Source organism: Mytilus trossulus, chromosome 7, assembly GCF_036588685.1.
Source record: "Mytilus trossulus isolate FHL-02 chromosome 7, PNRI_Mtr1.1.1.hap1, whole genome shotgun sequence".
Lineage (NCBI taxonomy): Eukaryota > Metazoa > Mollusca > Bivalvia > Mytilida > Mytilidae > Mytilus > Mytilus trossulus.
This window is the reverse complement of record NC_086379.1, coordinates 82,527,150-82,548,916: the sequence shown is the minus strand read 5'-3', so window position 1 is coordinate 82,548,916 and position 21,767 is coordinate 82,527,150. Positions and strand designations below refer to the sequence as shown.

The window sequence follows — 21,767 nt, the reverse complement described above, 5'->3', positions numbered from 1 at the left end:
ACAAAACTTTGAATTTTTCGAAAAACTAAGGATTTTCTTACCCCAGGCATAGATTACCTTAGCCGTATTTGGCACAACTTTTTGGAATTTTGAATCCTCAATGCTCTTCAACTTTGTACTTCTTTCGCTTTATAAATATTTGTACGAAACCCGATTCTGGCGTACTAAATTATAATCCTGGTACTTTTGATAACTATTTGACGAGTTCGAAAATCGATGCCAATCAATTATGTTAAACGTATGATCATGATGATATGTAATATTAAATATATCGAACAATACCATTTGAGCGCTCTAATGTGTACAATTCTTGCCAGATTTTTTTTATGAAAGTTACATTATTGCATCAATGTTTTTGACGAGATAAAAAAATCAGTGCCTATCAACTATTTTTGAAAGAGTTATGCCCCGTTGAAATATTGATTTAAATTGAAAATTGCGTTGTAAGCACTTGCATGTGTAAAAGTATTTTTTAAACTGATCATAAGTTAATATCAACAAAGTCTTTGACACTTTTGAAAATAAGTGCTAATAAAATGTTTCAAACGAGTTATGCCCCTTTGAAAAATTAATTGTAACGGAAATCGCTGAGGGTTGAATGGAGGATAATGCCATTTTCTGGGAGGAGAAGTGGAGGACAAGAAAAATCCAGTCCCACTGGAAAATTTGGCACGGGGGAAAACATGGTTATAGTTGTGTCCGTCAATAGTTATCAAATATACCATTTTTATAATTTAATACGTCAGAAGCGCGTTTCGTCTACATAAGACTCACCAGTAACGCTCAGATAAAAAAGAATTATAAACAAAACAAGTACAAAGTCGAAGAGCATTAATGACCCAAAATTCCAAAACATTGAGCCAAGTATGGCTGAGGTAATTATATAGGTTCAAAGGTACCAGGATTATTATTAAGTACGCCAGACGCGCGTTTCGTCTACATAAGACTCATCAGTGACGTTCATATCAAAATATTTATGAAGCCAAACAAGTACAAAGCTGAAGAGCATTTAGGATCCAAAATTCCAAAAAGTAATGCCAAATACGGCTACTGGTATATATCCATGCCTTGGATAAGAAAATCCTTAGTTTTTGAAAAATTCTAAATCTAATATTGATAGTCATGTCAACACTGATGTTGGTTGGTGATACCCTATGGGATGAAACTTCCATCAGCAGTGACATCGCCCCAGTGGTGTAAATAGTTATCAAGGGTACCAGGAGTATAAATTAGTACGCCAAATCTATTCCTGGAATAAGTAAATCCTTAGTTTTTTTCAAACAATTCAAAGATTTGTAACAGGAAATTCATAAAAATGACCATATAATTGCTATCCATTTCAACACTTCGTATAAAAACTCAAATTCGATTTTACCAATTTTCAATTTATACTTTATTTTTGTTTTTCTCATTTAGGACCTACACATATTTGACTCTTAGATTCAAGGCAATTTCATTCTAGAAATAAGATCTCCCTTCAAAACAGAACAAACACCATTAGTAAAACTGAAGATATATTTGTATTCATATTTATTCTACGTCAATACAGGACGAATAGCCTAGGTTCAGTATACTCCTAATCCTCCATCGACACGAAGAGATTCGCCACTTATCATGCCACTTTCGTCACTCAGTAGGAATACTACGGCATTCACAACATCTTTTATGTCTGCAATATAAATACTAGTATTAGCTTCAAATTACCTATAAATATAGTTTTTTTTATTTCAGAATATTTTGTTTCGTGCATAAAAAAGAAAACAAACATTGTGTCGGATTTTTCGGAAGCTTCATTATCTGAAAATGTTACTAAATTAAATGTGTCGAAAAGTCGCCAAAATGAACCACACAAAAAGTTGTTATCTAGCAAAAATGGTCGTAAACCACAAGTAAAAAAGGAAAAAAATATTACTTAAAGGCAACTTCTTCAACACAAAAACCAAAAAAGTTAATTCAAAGATTCGACTATGCTGCTTTCTTGAAGATCTAACCCTACAAACCATGCGTGCTACTAATAGTTTCTTTATGTTAAACAGTTTTCAGTATTCTATATAATTCACTTACCAGCAAACCGTCTCATGAGGTATTTAGTCTAGTATACTCACCAACAAACTTCCTAATCTTTCAATGAGGTATTCGGTCTATTATACTTACCATCAAACCTTCCCATGAGGTATTCTGTTTAGTCTTCTTACCAGCAAACCCTCTTTTGAGGTATTCTGTCTAGTCTACTTACCAGCGACCTTCCCATGAGTTATTCGTCTAGTATACTTATCAGCAAACCTTTCCTTGAGGTATTCAGTCTAATTTATTTACCAGCAAACCTTCCCATGAAGTATTCGGTCTAGCTACTTACCATCAAACCTTTTCGTAAGGCATTCGGTCTAGTTTAATTACCAGCAAACCTTCTAATGAGGTAATCGGTCTAGTTTACTAACCAGCAAACCTTCCCATGAGGTAATCGGTCTAGTATACTTACTAGCAAACCTTCCCATGAGGTATTCTGTCTAGTATACTTACCAGCAAACCTTCCCATGAGGTATTCTGTCTAGTATACTTACCAGCAAACCTTCTCATGAGGTATTCTGTCTAGTATACTTACCATTAAACCTTCCCATGAGGTATTCTGTCAAGTCTACTTACCAGCAAACCTTCCCATGAGGTATTCGGTCTAGTATACTTACTAGCAAACCTTCCCATGAGTTATTCTGTCTAGTATACTTACCAGCAAACCTTCTCATGAGGTATTCTGTCTAGTATACTTACCAGCAAACCTTCCCATGAGGTATTCTGTCTAGTATACTTACCAGCAAACCTTCCCATGAGGTATTCTGTCTAGTATACTTACCAGCGCCCTTCCCATGAGGTATTCTGTCTAGTATACTTACCAGCAAACCTTCCCATGAGGTATTCTGTCTAGTATACTTACCAGCAAACCTTCCCATGAGGTATTCTGTCTAGTATACTTACCAGCAAACCTTCCCATGAGGTATTCTGTCTAGTCTACTTACCAGCAAACCTTCCCATGAGGTATTCTGTCTAGTATACTTACCAGCAAACCTTCCCATGAGGTATTCTGTCTAGTATACTTACCAGCAAACCTTTTCATGAGGTATTCTGTCTAGTATACTTACCAGCAAACCTTCCCATGAGGTATTCTGTCTAGTATACTTACCAGCAAACCTTCCCATGAGGTATTCTGTCTAGTATACTTACCAGCAAACCTTCCCATGAGGTATTCTGTCTAGTCTACTTACCAGCAAACCTTCCCATGAGGTATTCTGTCTAGTCTACTTACCAGCAAACCTTCCAATGAGGTATTCTGTCTAGTATACTTACCAGCAAACCTTCTCATGAGGTATTCTGTCTAGTACACTTACCAGCAAACCTTCCCATGAGGTATTCTGTCTAGTATACTTACCAGCAAACCTTCTCATGAGGTATTCTGTCTAGTATACTTACCAGCAAACCTTCTCATGAGGTATTCTGTCTAGTATACTTACCAGCAAACCTTCCAATGAGGTATTCTGTCTAGTCTACTTACCAGCAAACCTTCCCATGAGGTATTCTGTCTAGTATACTTACCAGCAAACCTTCCCATGAGGTATTCTGTCTAGTATACTTACCAGCAAACCTTCCCATGAGGTATTCTGTCTAGTATACTTACCAGCAAACCTTCCCATGAGGTATTCTGTCTAGTATACTTACCAGCAAACCTTCTCATGAGGTATTCTGTCTAGTATACTTACCAGCAAACCTTCCCATGAGGTATTCTGTCTAGTATACTTACCAGCAAACCTTCTCATGAGGTATTCTGTCTAGTATACTTACCAGCAAACCTTCCCATGAGGTATTCTGTCTAGTATACTTACCAGCAAACCTTCCCATGAGGTATTCTGTCTAGTATACTTACCAGCAAACCTTCTCATGAGGTATTCTGTCTAGTACACTTACCAGCAAACCTTCCCATGAGGTATTCTGTCTAGTATACTTACCAGCAAACCTTCCCATGAGGTATTCTGTCTAGTATACTTACCAGCAAACCTCCCCATAATGTATAAACCCTAGTATACATACCAGCAAACCTCCCCATAATGTATAAACCCTAGTATACATACCAGCAAACCTTCCCATCGGTGTTCTCTCGAGTAAGTTTGTCACTGTATGCTCGTGTCCTTCCGCCATCTTCGTCATTACGACAGTTGGGTTTACTGAATTGACCCGAATCTATGGTGAAAGGAATAGAGTGAATTGCCAAAAAAATGCAAGAAAATACAATACTACAGTATGAAGTAATTTATTATTCTTTTTTTTTGGTTAAGTCATTAGATATATTTTTGTTGTAATTTTCTGGCGAACATATACCCAGTTGACTCAATAATTGGTTTATTCAATTTCGGTTTCACGCTGAAATACCTGACTGCAATTTACCCGAAAAAAAGACTGGTTTTCGTTCTCAACGTATGTTTTTTCAGGGTGTGTGGTGGTATCCAGTTTTATGGTACACATGTACATTTATTTTAAATATTTTAAAGTCGTTCTTTTTGTCCATGTTTTATTCCACCAACGTTATTTACGAATCAGTGATTACTGAATAACAAAGACTATAATGTCGTTACTACATGTAAATGTTAATACAAACATTTATGATAACAGAGATAATTTTTCATTTCCTATAGTTAATGATTCATTTTTAGAAAAATAATAAGAAAGATATATGCATCGAAACGTTTTCCTTAGAATGGTGGAGCTCCGTGTAAAACGATAAAAATTGTCACACAACAGTGATCAAAAATGTCAAATAAACATCGAAAAATCATTGTTTGCTACCTGGATTTTCACATGTACCTTTTCTGATATATAGTCTTACCTGTCTGAAAGTTTCAAAGCCATTGTCCCAGTAGAAATCCAAATATATTCATTTTCTCCATGTCGGATATTTTTATTGACTGTACAATCGCTCGCAAGTTGACTGTAATATCACTCGGAGCCTTCCTGTAAATCACTTGGAGCTTTCCTGTAGAATTGCTTGGCCAAATTTATTAAATACATTGCATATGCATTGCATTGGTTGTTTATTGCTGTCCTATTTGTTCATCTATGGTATTTGAAGTGAAAATAAGCACAAAACCAGTCATTTTGACAATTAAGATTATATCAAGGAACCCTTTTAAGGTGACTATATCAAAGACAAAAACAAAACGTGTACACTACACATAAAAAAGAAGATGTGGTATGATTGCCAAAGAGACAACTATCCACAAGAGACCAAAATGACACAGACATTACCAACTATAGGTCACCGTACGGTCGTCAACAATGAATAAAGCCCATACCGCATCTTTAAAATGTCCCGAAATAACAATGTAAAACGACTTAAAAAAACTAACGGCTTATTTATGTACAAAAAATGAACGAAAATATGTAACACATAAACAAACAACCACTGAATAAGTATACAAGACAAAAAGAAAAGGACAGTACAAAATATGTTAAGAATCTAATCTTAAATAAAAATGAAAATAATCCTCGTACAAAATAAATATTTATATATACCGAAAAGATTCTCTGGAAAGTTAATTGGCATATTTTTAATTTTACTTAATGTATTATTCACCAGCAATTTTAGAAAAATAATACATACATATTTGAACAATACAACAAAGAATTTTTCAGCACAGGATCGGGATATTGTAACTTGATATGTACCATAGTTTGTTTGAAAAAGTGTGAGGGAATCGACACATACACCACAGTTCCATATCGACCCTCTGATTGGTTTACCAGAAGATTGAAAATGGTCATGTAAGATTCCTCACACGTTTAGCAAGAAACTACATTGTAACACATTTTCTTTCCTGTGATATCAGTTGAAAACTTGACAAATGTCATTTACCAAATAAAAAAGTGATTGGCTATATGTGTAGATACACCATAGGATGAACTAAATTTCAAAGCAAAGCTTAATCGTGAAATGTAGCCTCTCTTATGGTGTATCTACACATACCCAACACTTTTTAATTTGGTATAACAAGGAATTCGAATGTGGAATTGTGGTAGCAAACCACTGACCCAAGAAAAGACACGTATATGTCAATAAACATGATATTAAAATAGAAGATGTGGTATAATTACAAATGAGATGTCTGTTTATTACAAGCTATACATGTAGCTACTGGTAGAAAAAGCTCCAGTAAAATTAAATTTTATCAAGGATGGGAGAGGACTTGTTATCTGAAAGACAGAGAAAACACAAAATTCTTCAACATTTTTTTTTTATATCAATGTCACGATTCAGGAACTTTTTAATATTCCCAACTATAGCATCCGACAAACGAACGAAACAGTTGTTTTTATTTAGGGAAAACAACATTTTATCAAACCACATTTATATTTTCAACATAAAAATAAGGAGATGTGATATGATTGTCAAAGTTAAAAAATAAATGGATTTAAGCAATTATAGTCGGCTATAAAAGGTCCCGAAAAGAAAAATAAGAATCAATACCTTTCGAATTTAACTGACGGCCTAATTCATAATAAAACAATTTACGAAAAACATATATGACAGACACGAACCAACGACAACCACTGAACTACGAGCTCTTGACTTAAAACAGGTACATAAAGAATTTGGCAAGGGTAAAAATGTTTGTGTGCGCTCATTTCTCCCAAAAACTATCACAGCACAAGACCAAACTATAAAAATCAGATGAATAATCGGATCATCATACTATCATTGACGATATCAGACCAGGTGCGGATCCCGCGTTTCCACGGAACACCATAAAAATCGAAAAAAAAAATAGGCTTCAACCACCAAAAACTCCCTCTCCCCACATACCAGATCCGCTAATGCAGGCTGCAGCCATTCAAATAAAACGTTCAAAAATCATTAACACTTTTGAGTGTGTAATTTAGGTTAAAACAAAAATCGATAACAATACCAAAAATCGTAACAGAAAAAGGAGAGAAAAATCATACCAGACATATATTGTATTGGATTGCAGTAGTTTTAATAAATATTTAGATGACAAAAGTATCATGGAAAACATAAACTGATCATGAATGTGGCAGAAGAAGATGGCCATTGTTATACTATTGTTCGTTTCTGTGTGTGTTGCATTTTAACGTTGAGTCGTTTGTGTTTTCTCTTATTTTTGAGATATTGAGATAAGACGTGGCACGGTACTTGTCTATCCCAAATTCATGTATTTGGTTTTCATGTTATAATTGTTATTCTCGTGGTGTTTTGTCTGATGCTTGGTCCGTTTCTGTGTGTGTTGCGTTTCGGTGTTGTGTCGTTGTTATATTTAATGCGTTTCCCTCGGTTTTGGTTTGTTAACCCGATTTTGTTTTTTGTCCATGGATTTATGAGTTTTGAACAGCGGTATACTACTGTTGCCTTTATTTAGCATTATCTACTTAAGAGTTATAATTAGTCATATGCCACTAGTCCAAATAATTATGACGTCTGGCAAGGCTATTTTATTTTTTGCCAGACGTCATAATTATTTGGACTAATATGCCACTAGAAACTTTTACAACAAAATGCATTGACTAGCTTGCTTGCTAGCTGGGCCGTGAAGTCATAAGAAGGCTTAGTAGGTTACCCTCCTTTCGGAGTAGTTTTATGTAGTAATCTGGCATAAATAATATAACTATTTCAAGTTAATAATGTTCTATATTCGTCATAAACACATCCACATCGTATAGTAACAATAAATCAAGAGAACAACATAAACTAACATATAATACAAATACGGAATGCAATCCGCATGAATACACCAAAGACTGGTTAAGGAGAGATAACTCTCATAAAAGTATGTTAACTTTACCAAACGACTTGCCATACCAAACTGACATATAACAGTAGTCTAGTTGGCCAAACGATGAAAAGAAAAGCTCCGAGTGATTGTGCAGGAAGGCTCCGAGTGATATTACAGTCAACTTGCGAGTGATTGTACAGTCAATGAAAATATCCGACATGGAGAAAATGAATATATTTGGATTTCTACTGGGACAATGGCTTTGAAACTTTCAGACAGGTAAGACTATATTTCAGAAAAGGTACATGTGAAAATCCAGGTAGCAAACATTGATTTTTCGATGTTTATTTGACATTTTTGATCGCTGTTGTGTGACCATTTTGATTGTTTTACACGGAGCTCCACCATTCTAAGGAAAACGTTTCGATGCATATATCTTTCTTATTATTTTATTGGTTCATATTTACATAAAGAATGTTTTAGCTATCAAAACTTGAAGCAGAAACGTTATATAGGAACATAAGAGTTCGCCAAAGTTTCCATCAAGCAACTTGTTATTTTTCGAATGTCGGAGCACCGCTTGACAGTCTCCCGAATGACCAAATTATTAGAAAACCGTACAGTTCCGTTCCCACACTGTGTGAAAGACATGTTAGAAAGTTAAACATAACTGCTTTTGTCCAAGTTTAATTCTAACACGTTGATTTTTACATCTAAAATAGGTCAAAATAAGGGATTTTGGTGAAATTTGACAAAATCAGCTAGATTTCAACCAAATGAAGGACAAGGAAACATAGAGCGCAGGCGTCAACAAGCTTAAGATTCAAAGAAGACATGTTAAATGTCTTCACAAACATTAGTTTAAAAGATCTCTGTTGTCGACGTATGCGCTCTATGTTTCCTGTCCAATAATCTATGGAAATTTACCCATTTGTATTGATTTTTTCGTGAAAAATCAATATGAGTACAATTTGTGACGACATAATGAAACGCAGAAACGTAAAATTTTCAACAAAATGGTTTATATTCTAGCTAGTCAATGTATTAGCTGTAATTTATCGTGATATTGGTCGATAAATCTGAATTTGAAATTTACGCTAAAACAGGGGGCCATTTTAGGACCTTATCGAACATACTCCTTTAATGTACTACTGAAAAACTATTACTCAGCGTTTTTTATATCACAAACTAGTCAAAACATTTACTAAATTCTATCATCGGTAAAAGAAAATAATTCGTAAATATAACTCAATATGCATACATCTTATTCGTTCAGGTATTTCACATCCAATCTTTTATGGTAATATTCTTTACAAAGCACAAAAATGTCAGTATTCACCTCAAAGGCTTACGAAACCTTTAAACAGACTTATCAAGAAAGGATATAGTTACGATACTGTTGTCGGGTCATTAACGATTGGATATTTTGGTATTACTATTGATTACTTATAGGGTCTCTGCATCGGAACTAAACACATTTATTTAAAAAAAACCACAGTTGTTGGCATGATACAGGTTATGTTCTTCTCATATATTTTATGGTAGTATGATACTAAACCCCTAACGGGAGGGATTTTGCCTGATATTCATATGATGAAGACATAATCTTTCAATGAGTTTAATTGAGGTCTGGAGCTGGCATGTCAGGTAACTGCTAGTAGTCTGTTGTTATTTATGTATTATTGTCAGTTTGTTTATTTTCTTTTGTTATATCTTCTGACATCGGACTCGGGCTTCTCTTGAACTGAATTTTAATGTGCGTATTGTTATGCGTTTACTTTTCTACATCGGCTAGAGGTAAAGGGGGAAATTTGAGATCTCATAAACATGTTAAACCCCGCCGCAATTTTGCGCCTGTCCCAAGTCAGGAGCTTCTGGCCTTTTTAGTCTTGTATTATTTTTAGTTTTAGTTTCTTGTGTATAATTCGGAGTTTAGTATGACGTCCATTATCACTGAACTAGTATACATATTTTAAGGGCCCATCTTAAGGACGCATCCGGGTGCGGGAGTTTCTCGATATATTGAAGACGCATTGGTGGCCTTCGGCTGTTGACTGCTCTATAATCAGGTTGTTGTCGCATTGACACATTCCCCATTTCCTTTCTCAATTATGATTAACTTTTCGATTTCATTCTCTTACTTAAGTTTGCCTAAATCAAATGTTTGCTAGTGCCCTCGTCACTATTTACTGTTTACAATAATTGTTTTGTCAAACCATTTGGGTTTGAAAATTAAAGAGAAGGGACAGAAATACAGAGCATGTGAATATACAGAATCCCGTTCCAATCCCTTTTGATGAAAGAGTTCCAATATTTCCTATATTATAAAATCTACTTAAAGCATTAATTTTTACTATAATCTATATTTTAATCTTTAATTTTCCGTTTCAATTCTGAAATGGGTTAAAAAAATATATCTGTATTTAGCTGGAATGAATGGTTATTGAATAATAAGATTACAGAAAATCTAATGAGTCAACAAATTGACTCCCTTGAAAACATGTTGTTTTCATGTAACCCTTGTTTTCAAATATATATATTACTCTTAGACTAGGAAAAACCCCACCTCAATGTGCCCCGTCGGATGTAAAACATTATAACACCTTATTTCTATTATAATTGTTTTTGCTGTATAAAACACACAGTCAGTTCTACAGTTATTGAGCTTACATTATGGGGTCCAAGTTCTAGAGCCATACTACAGTTATTGAGCTTACATTATGGGGTCCAAGTTCTAGAGCCATACTACAGTTATTGAGCTTACATTATGGGGTCCAAGTTCTAGAGCCATACATCTGGTCATATTATCGATGGCACCTTTTGTAGAAGAATAAGCGCTGGTATTAGGCTGAGCTGTCCTTGATAGTATACTGGAAATATTCACTATAGAGCCGCCATCCCCCTTTTCTATCATGCGCTTGGCAATTACCTACAACAAGAATAGAATCTTAGTTCCCAACCCCCTTTTGGTCGTTTTATATACTCTAAATATACTATTTTCATAGTACCAACTTTTGACTCTGTTATTTATGATTTTCTATAGGTTACCGCTCTGGTGTAGGACATCCTTGTACTCGGTAAAGTAAGAGCATGTAAAAGATGTAAAATCAGACATACTGTCGGTAAACTTTTTTGGAAGGAGGGGAAGGGAGTTTTCTGCTTTTCGAAGATGTTTTCGAGTATAGAAACTTAAAACGTAAATCTACCGTAAATTACAGTGAAGTAGCTTGACCTTTGTTGATGACTATATCAAATCAAATCAAATCAAATATGTTTATTTCCTAATCAAAGGGCCCTCATAGGCATATGAATTACAAACAAATAAATGATAATAGACAAAACATAAATACATGTTTAGAAATAATATGAAATTAAACATTATAATATAATTCATATAAAAACAAAAGAATAGTACATATATATATGACATTGTCAGTTCAGCAAAAGAAAGATAACTCTTCACAAAATATTATCATTAAAACCTGTATTAATTCACTTGACAGTATTATTTCTAACTTCTAAGTTTGAAGTTAAAAATTTGCAAAATTTTTCAATAAAATTATCATCATCATTTGTCATAATCCATATACATAGGTTTTGCGAATTAAGTATTCTTAGTTTTGGATATTCCATAAATAAATCATCAAGTAAAATGGTTCTTGAAGTTAGATATAGAGGACATTGCAACAAAACATGGTGTTCATCCTCAGTCACATTCAAATTACAATATTGACAAAGTCTTTCACATCTTGGAATACTCTCTAATTTACCTGACATATTTACCCTGCGTTCATGACGACCAGTTTCAACTCTTAATATGTGATTACTTAACCTTTTATTAAGAATTTGACAATTGCCATTATTCATAGAGGAAAGATAGGTTTCTTTACCAAATGAAAATTTAAATTTGAAATAAGTACTCAATTTACCTTTATCCTGTAAATAAGAATCTCTGGTTACTTTCCAAGTCTCAAGAAAACTGTTTCGGAGACATTGTTTAAGAGATTTTTTAAATTTATATTTACTGAGGGTTTTACAATAAGCCAAATTAAAGTTTAACTTTTCCCCATAAAAGAGTATATTAGTGTACCAGGAATTATTACCTTTGTTTAAGTTATGTAAATGCATATACTCCTTATATGCATTATTCAGTAGGTTTGATGGGGAATTCTCAAGTCTGTGCCAATACATGAAGATTTGTTTTAACATGTCTATGTAAAGAGGATATCTTCCTAGTTCTGTAAGAACTCCTATATTAGTGCACAATTTAGTAACACCAAGGATATATTTACAAAATTTATGGTGAAGTTTTTCAGACTCACAGTCCTTAAATATATCAAAGAGAGATGATAATTTTCTCTTAGGGGTTATATTAATAGTGCCCCAGTTCTCACAACCATATAAAATTATAGGTTTAATACAATGATCAAATAAATGAAGAAAAGTACCAATACAAGGACTTGAGGATTTCTAGTCCCTTTAGAGCTTAAAACAGGCTTTGAGACTTTTTTGGTAAAGTTATATATATTTTGGATTTTCATCATTGTTGTAGATCGTACAGTGATCAATAGCTTCACCGCTAATGTAATTGTCTCATTGACAATCATATACAACACATTTGATTTTTATGACATTGTTTATTCTGATCTGCCGCAATCTCCCATACAGAGATTGAGGAGTAAAGGACGATAACTCTGTCTGTATGGGAGATTGGATCTGCCGCCTATGTATAATAAATATACAACAGCAAGTTATGAATACTACTTTCTTGTATAATATGTATATACAGTCATAATATGTCAATTTTCAAAGTCTTAATGTTGACCCATACAACTCATAAGTTGTTTTTGTAGTTTATTTGCTGCCTAATTGACGAACACCCAAATTCTGCTATTATTTATAAATGTCACTTACATGGACTAAGTAATAAAAAAGATTTGAAATTAGTTTAACGATTACTCTTATTGAAAGAATAAGAAAATATGTATATAAATGAAAAAAGGTAGATGAAATGTAAAAAATAATATATCTTCTATCCACGTTCACATATGATTGTTTGGTGTACGGCGTGTGACACGTCCACACAGTATTGTTTTGTGTACGGTGTGTGCTTCGTTCACATAGTATTGGTTGGTGTACGGCGTGTGACACCCACACATGTAGTATTGTTTGGTGTATTGTGTGTGCTTCGTTCACATAGTATTGGTTGGTGTACGGCGTGTGATAAGCACACACATTATTGTTTGTTGTACGGTGTGTGCTTCGTTCACATAGTATTGGTTGGTGTACGGCGTGAGCCACATCCACACAGTATTGTTTGGTGTACGCTGTGTGCTTCGTTCACATAGTATTGGTTGGTGTACGGCGTGAGCCACGTCCACACAGTATTGTTTCGTGTACGACGTGTGCTTCGTTCACATAGTATTGAGACAACTATCCACAAAAGACCAAAATGACACAAAAATTAACAACTATAGGTCAGCGTACGGCCTTCATCAATGAGCAAAGCCCATACCGCATAGTCAGCTATAAAAGGCCCGATAAGACAATGTAAAATAATTTGTTTTGCATACGCCGTGTGCCGTATCTCATTAGTAAACATATTACATATAACTTTCTTTAGGAAGTAACAGATATAAAACAACAACATAATACGTAATGATATCGAGTCCTGGTAGTATTCAAAACATAAAGCACATTAAGTTTCAATTCAAAAGTGTCAAGTCATAATTAACATTAGTATTAATCTTCAAGTTGATACGAACAACACTTTAATCTGATACGGTACAGCCAAATGAACTTACGAATAGCCCTGGAAATGGAAATTATCGTTTGCGGGTCATAATAATTACCTGCGAAACATTGAACACTGCTTTTACGTTGATATCATACAACCTGAAACAATGCGGAAATGAATTCTAACTGAGAATCAATATCAGTATCAATGACAGAATATAAAATTGAAAGCAAAAGGATTGTAGATAAAGTAGCCTATACCATTTTACCTTAAACTATCATTATCTTTAGGATGGGGTCATAGGGATAAGGGAAGCTGGAGTCAGTTGGAGGGAAGCAGGAGTAATGGGGAAGTTAGGGGTGGAAAGTGAAATAAGAGAGGTAGTTATTGGGATATTTTGGCGAAAATTTATTGATTTTCGTCTAGAAGTAAGGGGAAAGAAAGTGGGAGTTGGGGGCGTCTTGTCCATCCCCTTATTTAAGATTGACAATGATTGGGAAATGTGTAGGCTCTATTTATAATTTCTTATGTTTGTTTTGTTTTATTTGGCATGTTGTTATGTTTTTATTTTGTAAGGATTACATATAAAGCAGGTTTTGCTGTACATTACGGAGTACCTTATATCACTCCCAGTTAGTGTTGGTAAATGTTGCTCGTTTTCAGAGATATGAAACAGTTTGTCATATATACATGCGTACTACAACTTTTTTTACACTTAGGACAGTGTGTTTAATATAGCTAAACATGGATACTGTGTCTTGTTAGGAATTTATAAATACCCTTCAACGTCAACGCTGTTTTTTGTTAGAGGTTTTTGTTTTTTGTATCAATTTGATGAATGAAGTCGTTTTCAATGATTGTTATACTTTGTTCTTATGTTATGCTGTAATACATTAATAAATTGTTTTGATATAAATCATGCTGCTTGTTTTCTAAATAAAATCATGGGGGCTTCCAGAGAGATCTAATGCATACAGGCCCGTAGCCAGGAATTTCCGAAGGGGGGTTCGTTTGACTCACAAACTCGACTTTAACAGTCACAATTCGAACAGAACATCGACTTTAACAGTGCTTATTAATTTTCAAGGGGGGGTTCGTCCGAACCCCTCGAACCCCCCCTGGCTACGGGTATGGCATACAGTTTCCTGTTTTCTTCATCGAAGTTATCAAACTGCACAAACAGACAGAACAAATATCTGTATGAAGACTGTAAAGTAATCAAAACTGCACAAACAGGCAGAACAAATATCTGTATGAAGACTGTAAAGTAATCAAAACTGCACAAACAGGCAGAACAAATATCTGTATGAAGACTGTAAAGAAATCAAAACTGCACAAACAGGCAGAACAAATATCTGTATGAAGACTGTAAAGAAATCAAAACTGCACAAACAGGCAGAACAAATATCTGTATGAAGACTGTAAAGAAATCAAAACTGCACAAACAGACAGAACACATATCTGAATGAAGACTGTAAAGTAATCAAAACTGCACAAACAGGCAGAACAAATATCTGTATGAAGACTGTAAAGAAATCAAAACTGCACAAACACACAGAACAAATATCTGTATGAAGACTGTAAAGAAATCAAAACTGCACAAACAGGCAGAACAAATATCTGTATGAAGACTGTAAAGAAATCAAAACTGCACAAACAGACAGAACACATATCTGTATGAAGACTGTAAAGAAATCAAAACTGCACAAACAGGCAGAACAAATATCTGTATGAAGACTGTAAAGAAATCAAAACTGCACAAACAGGCAGAACAAATATCTGTATGAAGACTGTAAAGAAATCAAAACTGCACAAACACACAGAACAAATATCTGTATGCATGAAGACTGTAAAGTAATTATTTCTGTATATATTTTCACCTATCTATCTCTTCTTTTGGTATGTCGAGGAATGGAAATACACTGCCAACACCAGCATTATTGACCAGTAAGTCTATATGACCAATCTTACTAACTTCCTCTCTTGTTTTATCCCAGTCTTGTAAGTCTATGTTAATTATGTTGATATTGGGTACCTAAAATAGAGAACACCAGCATTGTTAACCAGTAGTTCTATGTGACCAATCTTACTGACTTCCTCTCTTGTTTTATCCCAGTCTTGTAGGTCCACGTTAATTATGTTGTTATTTGGTACCTGTAATCAACAGAGCAATGATGTACCAAGCAAAATATTGAAGTATGAGTCTATTGAGGGTGAAACTCATGGTGTGTGCTTTTACTAATTTTAAATGCCATTTTTCATCTTTTGTGGTATGATTTTAGTTATGCTATTACATTGATTGCAATTTGCTACTTAACATTCCCCCTGTATTTGGAAAGAGACACGTCTAATTGATGATCTGAAATGTATGCTCTTTATGAGATTTATCCTCATACCACTTGATACAATTTTAAGTCACCTTTTCTTCAAGATTCGGACAAGTCAATAATGATGAAATTTAACCTAGATATGTGAGTGTGTGTGTGTGTTTACAGGAGGCTGAAATATAACCTAGATTGGTGTGTGTACATGTGTTTGTGTGTGTGGTTACGGGAGGCTGATATGCGTCGCATGAAATCTCCATCGGCACCATATTGTACAATCAACGTCATTTCGTGCACTTAGTATCCAAAAATCAGTATGATTGAATTTAAAGTTCTGCTTACCGACTTGTATAATGATAGGTTACTTAGCACCTAAATTTTGACGTGAGAGTGACCCTCTCGTAATGATAGGCTGTCATATATTATCTCTGATTTAAGGCTTTCTGTACATTAGCCCTCATTTCAAGCCATGTACATTAACTCTTATGCCACACTATCTGTATTTCTTCTGAGATATCTTTGCATATTATAAGCATGGTACCTTTGCTAACTATTAACCTCTGAGTATGAAACTGCTTTTCATTTTATCAACGTCTTCTTGTGTCCTATTAAGTGTGCATTTTATGTATATTAATTCTGCTTTCAGAATATGCAGGTCATCTTGTGTCCTAACTAATGTGAATGTATTTGTGTTTGCTTTCAGACTATCAAGTAGATATCAGAAGATGTGAAACCAATGAGACACCTCTCCCACTAAGTCTTCTAGTGCATAACTTAGTGTGAATATTAATGAATATTACCTCTGTATTCAGACTATGAAGGTCTTCGTGTGTACTACTTAGAATAAATGTTTTTGAGTGTGTACTTTTTTAACCTCTGTTTTCAGACTTCTGCTTCAAAAATACTGAACTCCGAGGAAAATACAACATGGAAAGTCCCAAAACAAATGTTAAAATCAAAAGCTCAAACATATCAATCGAAAGGACAACAACAATAACTGTTATATTCTAATTGTGTCCTACTTAAAATGAATATTTATGAACTGTATTTACCTCTGCTTTCAGACTATCAAGGTCTTCTTGTGTCCTACTTAGTGCGAAAGTTTCAGCACCACATTCAGCTATTCTTTTGGCGATTCCTCGACCGATTCCTAAAAAAAGAAAACACTTATATATAGAAAAAGATTAGATAAGCTAAGATTGTTTTTGTTAAAGTGTCACCATCCATTACAATATAAATATATATATATACATAAAGTCATAAGAACCTAACATTTAAGTAAAAGGATGCAAGCCGAAAACGACTTATCAGACACTATCATTAAAACAAACATATAATACATACATAAAAGGACAGCTTTGTTACATCTAAAAAGTGTTTCGTAAATAAAAAAATAAAATAAAAAAAAACATATATAATTTCTAGATGACATGTTTTCGTCGATAAAACATATGATAAAGGGAACTAGCTAAAAGAGGAACCATATTATCATTACACATAAGATAACGAAGTTTTACAATATCGCATAAATACTCAAAATCAACATTTTAAAGACAGGCTTTGGCATATAATTCATGTCTGATATCAGAGTAAAAACAACAATTAAAAATAAAGTGTTTTTCATCTTCAATTTGGCAACTATCACAAAAAATACATAAACGGTCTTGTAGAGGTTCTGGTGGTCTAGCATATCGACCTGTTTCAACTTTAAGTTGTAACGAACTCTAAATAGTGACATAATACGTCGGTGGCATCTATTATTAACTACCTTTACATAAGGCTCCGTACCAAATACAAGTTTTAAACAATCTATAAAATCTTAATTTATTACCATTGATATTATTTTTATAATTCCATAATTCATGGTGCCAAGATTCTTTTTCAAAAGTTTGTAGAGTCCCATACATTACTCATATTAATTTCATCTTCTTCATTTATAATCAAACTATATTTTCGAGCTAACTGTAAAACTCTATAATCCCATGACGATTTTCTTCTGATCGCCCAGGTATGAACCTTTTTACATTTATTACTGGTATTGTCACATTGACTGTCCCTTTGGTATCTTTCGTCCCTCTTTTAAGACGATTCCATAATTTAAAAACTTCAACTTTTAGTAGTGCATTACCTGATAAAAAAAAACCATATCACCTCTAGCAGCTTAGTTGCTGCTTCTTTTGCTTAAGCCTAAGATAAAATTAAAAGCATTGGTTTGCAAATTATTTATACAATTATGTATATTAATGCCCCATACACCGGAAGCATATGTAAAAATTGGTTTGACTAAAGTGTCATATAATTTAGTAAATACATCAAAATTCATACCACCAGTTTTACAAAATTTTGCTTTAATAACACCAAGAGCTCTATTAGAGCTCTTTTGATTTTTTAACCCTGTATGCGTACATTGCCTATGAAAATTTTAAAATTGTTTGTATGCACATTGAACGACAAATTTATGTGACGTATATAATTTTTCTGACGTCAGACACTCAAATCAATCCATGTGTTCTTAGACAGTAGATGTTTTTGTGTCATGTTAAATTGTTCCTTTTAAAAGTTTTGGATTCTCATAAATTCTATGTATAACTTTTGGACTAGTTTGAATCTCGGGCTATTTCTGTAATTTATTCTTACATACTTTTGATTTTTTAACCCTGTATGCGTACATTGCCTATGTAAATTTTAAAATTGTTTGTATGCAAATTGAACGACAAATTTATGTGACGTATATAATTTTTCTGACGTCAAACAATCAAATCAATCCATGTGTTCGTAGATAGGTTTTTGTGTCCTGTTAAATTGTTCCTTTTAAAAGTTTTGGATTCTCATAAATTCTATGTATAACTTTTGGACTAGTGTGAATCTCGGTCTATTTCTGTAATTTATTCTTACATACTTTTGATTTTTTAACCCTGTATGCGTTCATTGCCTATGTAAATTTTAAAATTGTTTATAATCCTGGTACTTTTGATAACTATTGTATGCACATTGAACGACAAATTTATGTGACGTATATAATTTTTCTGACGTCAGACACTCAAATCAATCCATGTGTTCGTAGATAGTAGATGTGTTTGTGTCCTGTTAAATTGTTATACGATGATGACTGATGTACCCATATTTTGACTATTTTTTTAATTGTGACTGTTTATTTAACGCATCATGTAAATGTAGCGGAATTTGACGAGACTGTTATTAAAGTGAGAGGGTTAGCGCTATAGAACCAGGTTTAATCCACCATTTTCTACATTTGAAAATGCCTGTACCAAGTCAGGAGTATGACAGTTCTTGTCCATTCGTTTTTGATGCGTTTTGTTTTTTGATTTTGCCATGTGATTATGGACTTTCCAAATTGATTTTCCTCTGAGTTCAGTATTTTTGTGATTTTACCTTTTAGCTGATTTATACAATTCTTTGGAAATTATAGAATAATCTGAAAATTCATTCAAAAGTACACCAAGATATTTATAACAAGCTATATTCAAGACAACGTTCACCACATTTAAAAAATTACTTCTTAGTTTTGATTTATTTCTAAAATGAATAATTTTGGTTTTGTTTTTATCTAGAGTTAATCTCCACTTTTCACACCACTTGTTTAAAATATCCAACTGCTTTTGCAGTTTCTCTGCAGCAGGTGCAATCAATGCAATAACATCAGCATATAATAACATAGAGACCATAGGCATAGATAAGTAAGGAATGGTTCAATTGACCTTTTCTTTCACAACAACAAAAGGTCCCGACGCGACAAATGTTAAACAACCTATAAGAGAAAACCAAAGTCCTTTCCTATGAAAAAACTATAAACGATAAAATATATGACAGAAAGCAACTTTTAACATCCACAGAACTGTGAATTTCCGACCCGGAACAGTCACCCAAAGAATGCACTTGAGCCAAACATTCTTGCAAACGTAAAATCCTCCACCACAATGTCAAAACGATGCAACAGTAATACCAAATAAAAAGTAACAACAAAAAACACAAAACAAAATCCCATTTAAGATTACTCACAGTTACTAAAAGCTAGTTCAAAAATATTTGCCATACTCAGAAACCAGCAAATGTGTTATGCCTAGGATTAAACAATTGTTCATATCTCATAGCCCTTTGTAACTCTTTATAAACCTTTTGCGATTCCCGTTGTATTTCAGTATAATAAGCAATCGAATATTGTATATACACATACATTTCACGGTCTTTATGTTCCTGTAAATAAACTCATCATAGCTACTAGGATTGATATTTTGTATATGCGACAGACGGGCGTTTCGTCTACAAAAGTGACGCGCGAAATTGAAGAGCATTGAGGACCAAAATTATATAATATATAATCATATTCCAAAACTAAGTAGTGTATTCACAAACCTTTTCCAGCCCCTGTAACGAGAGCTCTTTTGCCATCAAGTTTGTACTCCATTTTGATGACTTATCGAAGTTCAACTTGTAAACGCAGCGAATTATATGTTTCAGTCACACGCATGCTCCACAATCATGGCAGTAAAACAAAATCATTAGACGTAACAATGTCCCTGAGTTAAATTATATAATAGATATAGGAAGATGTGGTGTGAGTATATAAGTATGTTTATTCTAATTTTTTCTCTGGTTATTTATATAGTTATTATAGAAAAATTAGAAATTGTCACAAACAAATTTTGTTCTAACTAGTACAACAAAGTAATAACTCCAAACCTATAAAAAACTTTATCAAAGGAATAGAATCAAATTGATATAAACGATATTTTCTTGATGCAAAGGAATGCTTTTAAGGTGGTATGGGAGTCTAAAATAAAAATGATAGAATTTGTTCATACTTTGTCAAAATGTAGTATCTATTGATACATGTTCAAAAATATTATAAAAATGAAAGGTCACCGCGCATTTTCTCAAGCTACAGGTTGTGACAAAATGACAAATTTTGTATGGATTATACAGGAAAAAACACCATTTTGTGAATAGAAACTAAACAAAATGATAGAATTGTAAAATAACTTAGGAAAAGATTGCTTTCAGACAATGCTTTGAGAATATCAAAAGAAAAGATGGGGTCACCGTGCGTTTTTTCCGGCTAAAAGACAAAATAGGAAAATTTCATGTAGAATCCTTGAGAAAATGCACTGTTTTAGAGTTACCTCCCCTTAAAATGCAAATTTGAAAATATTCAAAAACAACCAAAAATAATTTACACTTGTAAATATATTCATATTTCTAAGTTATATTCTTATAAATTTGTACTTTTGAATGAAAATTCACATTAAATATCTGCATTCCTGCATCAAATTTTGCTAACTTGATAGAAAATTTGGACCTTAGATTCTCTGTTTTTTACAATCCAAGATGGCGAATGACACCCATACCACCTTAAGGTCAATATTTTGTCGAAATGATAAAAGTCAAAATTAGGGTCAAGAACTTTTACAATCTGTCAATTAGGATAACTTGCGTCCAAAGTCTAACATTGGGGTCACTTAAATATGTGTAAACTAATAATGTTCAACCTACTTTGTATTGAATCAATACGTATAGAAAAGGTGGAAGCAAATAATGAATTATCAGACTCACAAACCGAAGACAAACTAAAAAATATCATTGCAAAAATTCAAAAACGACCAAAAAGACAAAAACAATTATTCAGAAAAGAACATAGAAAACAAAACACTAAGCACCAAAAGCCAAACGTAATCTCAATTCAGTTGATCGGAAAGGGGTGGTACGTATATCCTGCTCCACATCTGACAATAACATTAACCAATGTTTCTGCAGCAGATGCGTATCTCGACAATAAATGTCTTTAGTGATGCTCGAGATTAAAATATTTGAAAATCAAAAGCTTATTTATTAAAAGATGAAGAGCTTTAATCCACACTAGTACACAAAGTATAGTCAAAGCCGGGTTAGGCATCAGATTTTTGCATGAGGAAGATACAT

The 21,767-nt window shown here is 33.6% G+C and overlaps 1 protein-coding gene across 1 annotated transcript; it reads right to left on the bottom strand.

The window, feature by feature from the left end:
- Positions 1-1,515: 1,515 nt before the first annotated feature.
- Positions 1,516-20,328, bottom strand: LOC134725989 (L-xylulose reductase-like). The gene is made up of 7 exons (XM_063590338.1): positions 20,205-20,328; positions 16,883-16,980; positions 15,387-15,541; positions 13,622-13,664; positions 10,534-10,698; positions 4,119-4,227; positions 1,516-1,669 (listed from the first exon to the last, which is right to left on the bottom strand). Exons 1-7 carry the CDS (start codon positions 20,254-20,256, stop codon positions 1,566-1,568), a joined length of 726 nt encoding a protein of 241 aa, XP_063446408.1. The 5' UTR covers positions 20,257-20,328; the 3' UTR covers positions 1,516-1,565.
- Between the last annotated feature and the right edge of the window lie 1,439 nt (positions 20,329-21,767).

Excerpts from the sequence above, each read along its gene's own strand:
- LOC134725989 (XM_063590338.1), bottom strand. The coding sequence starts at position 20,256 with ATGGAGTACAAACTTGATGGCAAAAGAGCTCTCGTTACAGGGGCTGGA. Across the intron at positions 4,228-10,533 it reads TAGAACTTGGACCCCATAAT|ATTCGGGTCAATTCAGTAAA; the intron begins GTAAGCTCAATA and ends CTTTCACCATAG. Across the intron at positions 1,670-4,118 it reads ACCGATGGGAAGGTTTGCTG|ACATAAAAGATGTTGTGAAT; the intron begins GTATGTATACTA and ends TTTATATTGCAG.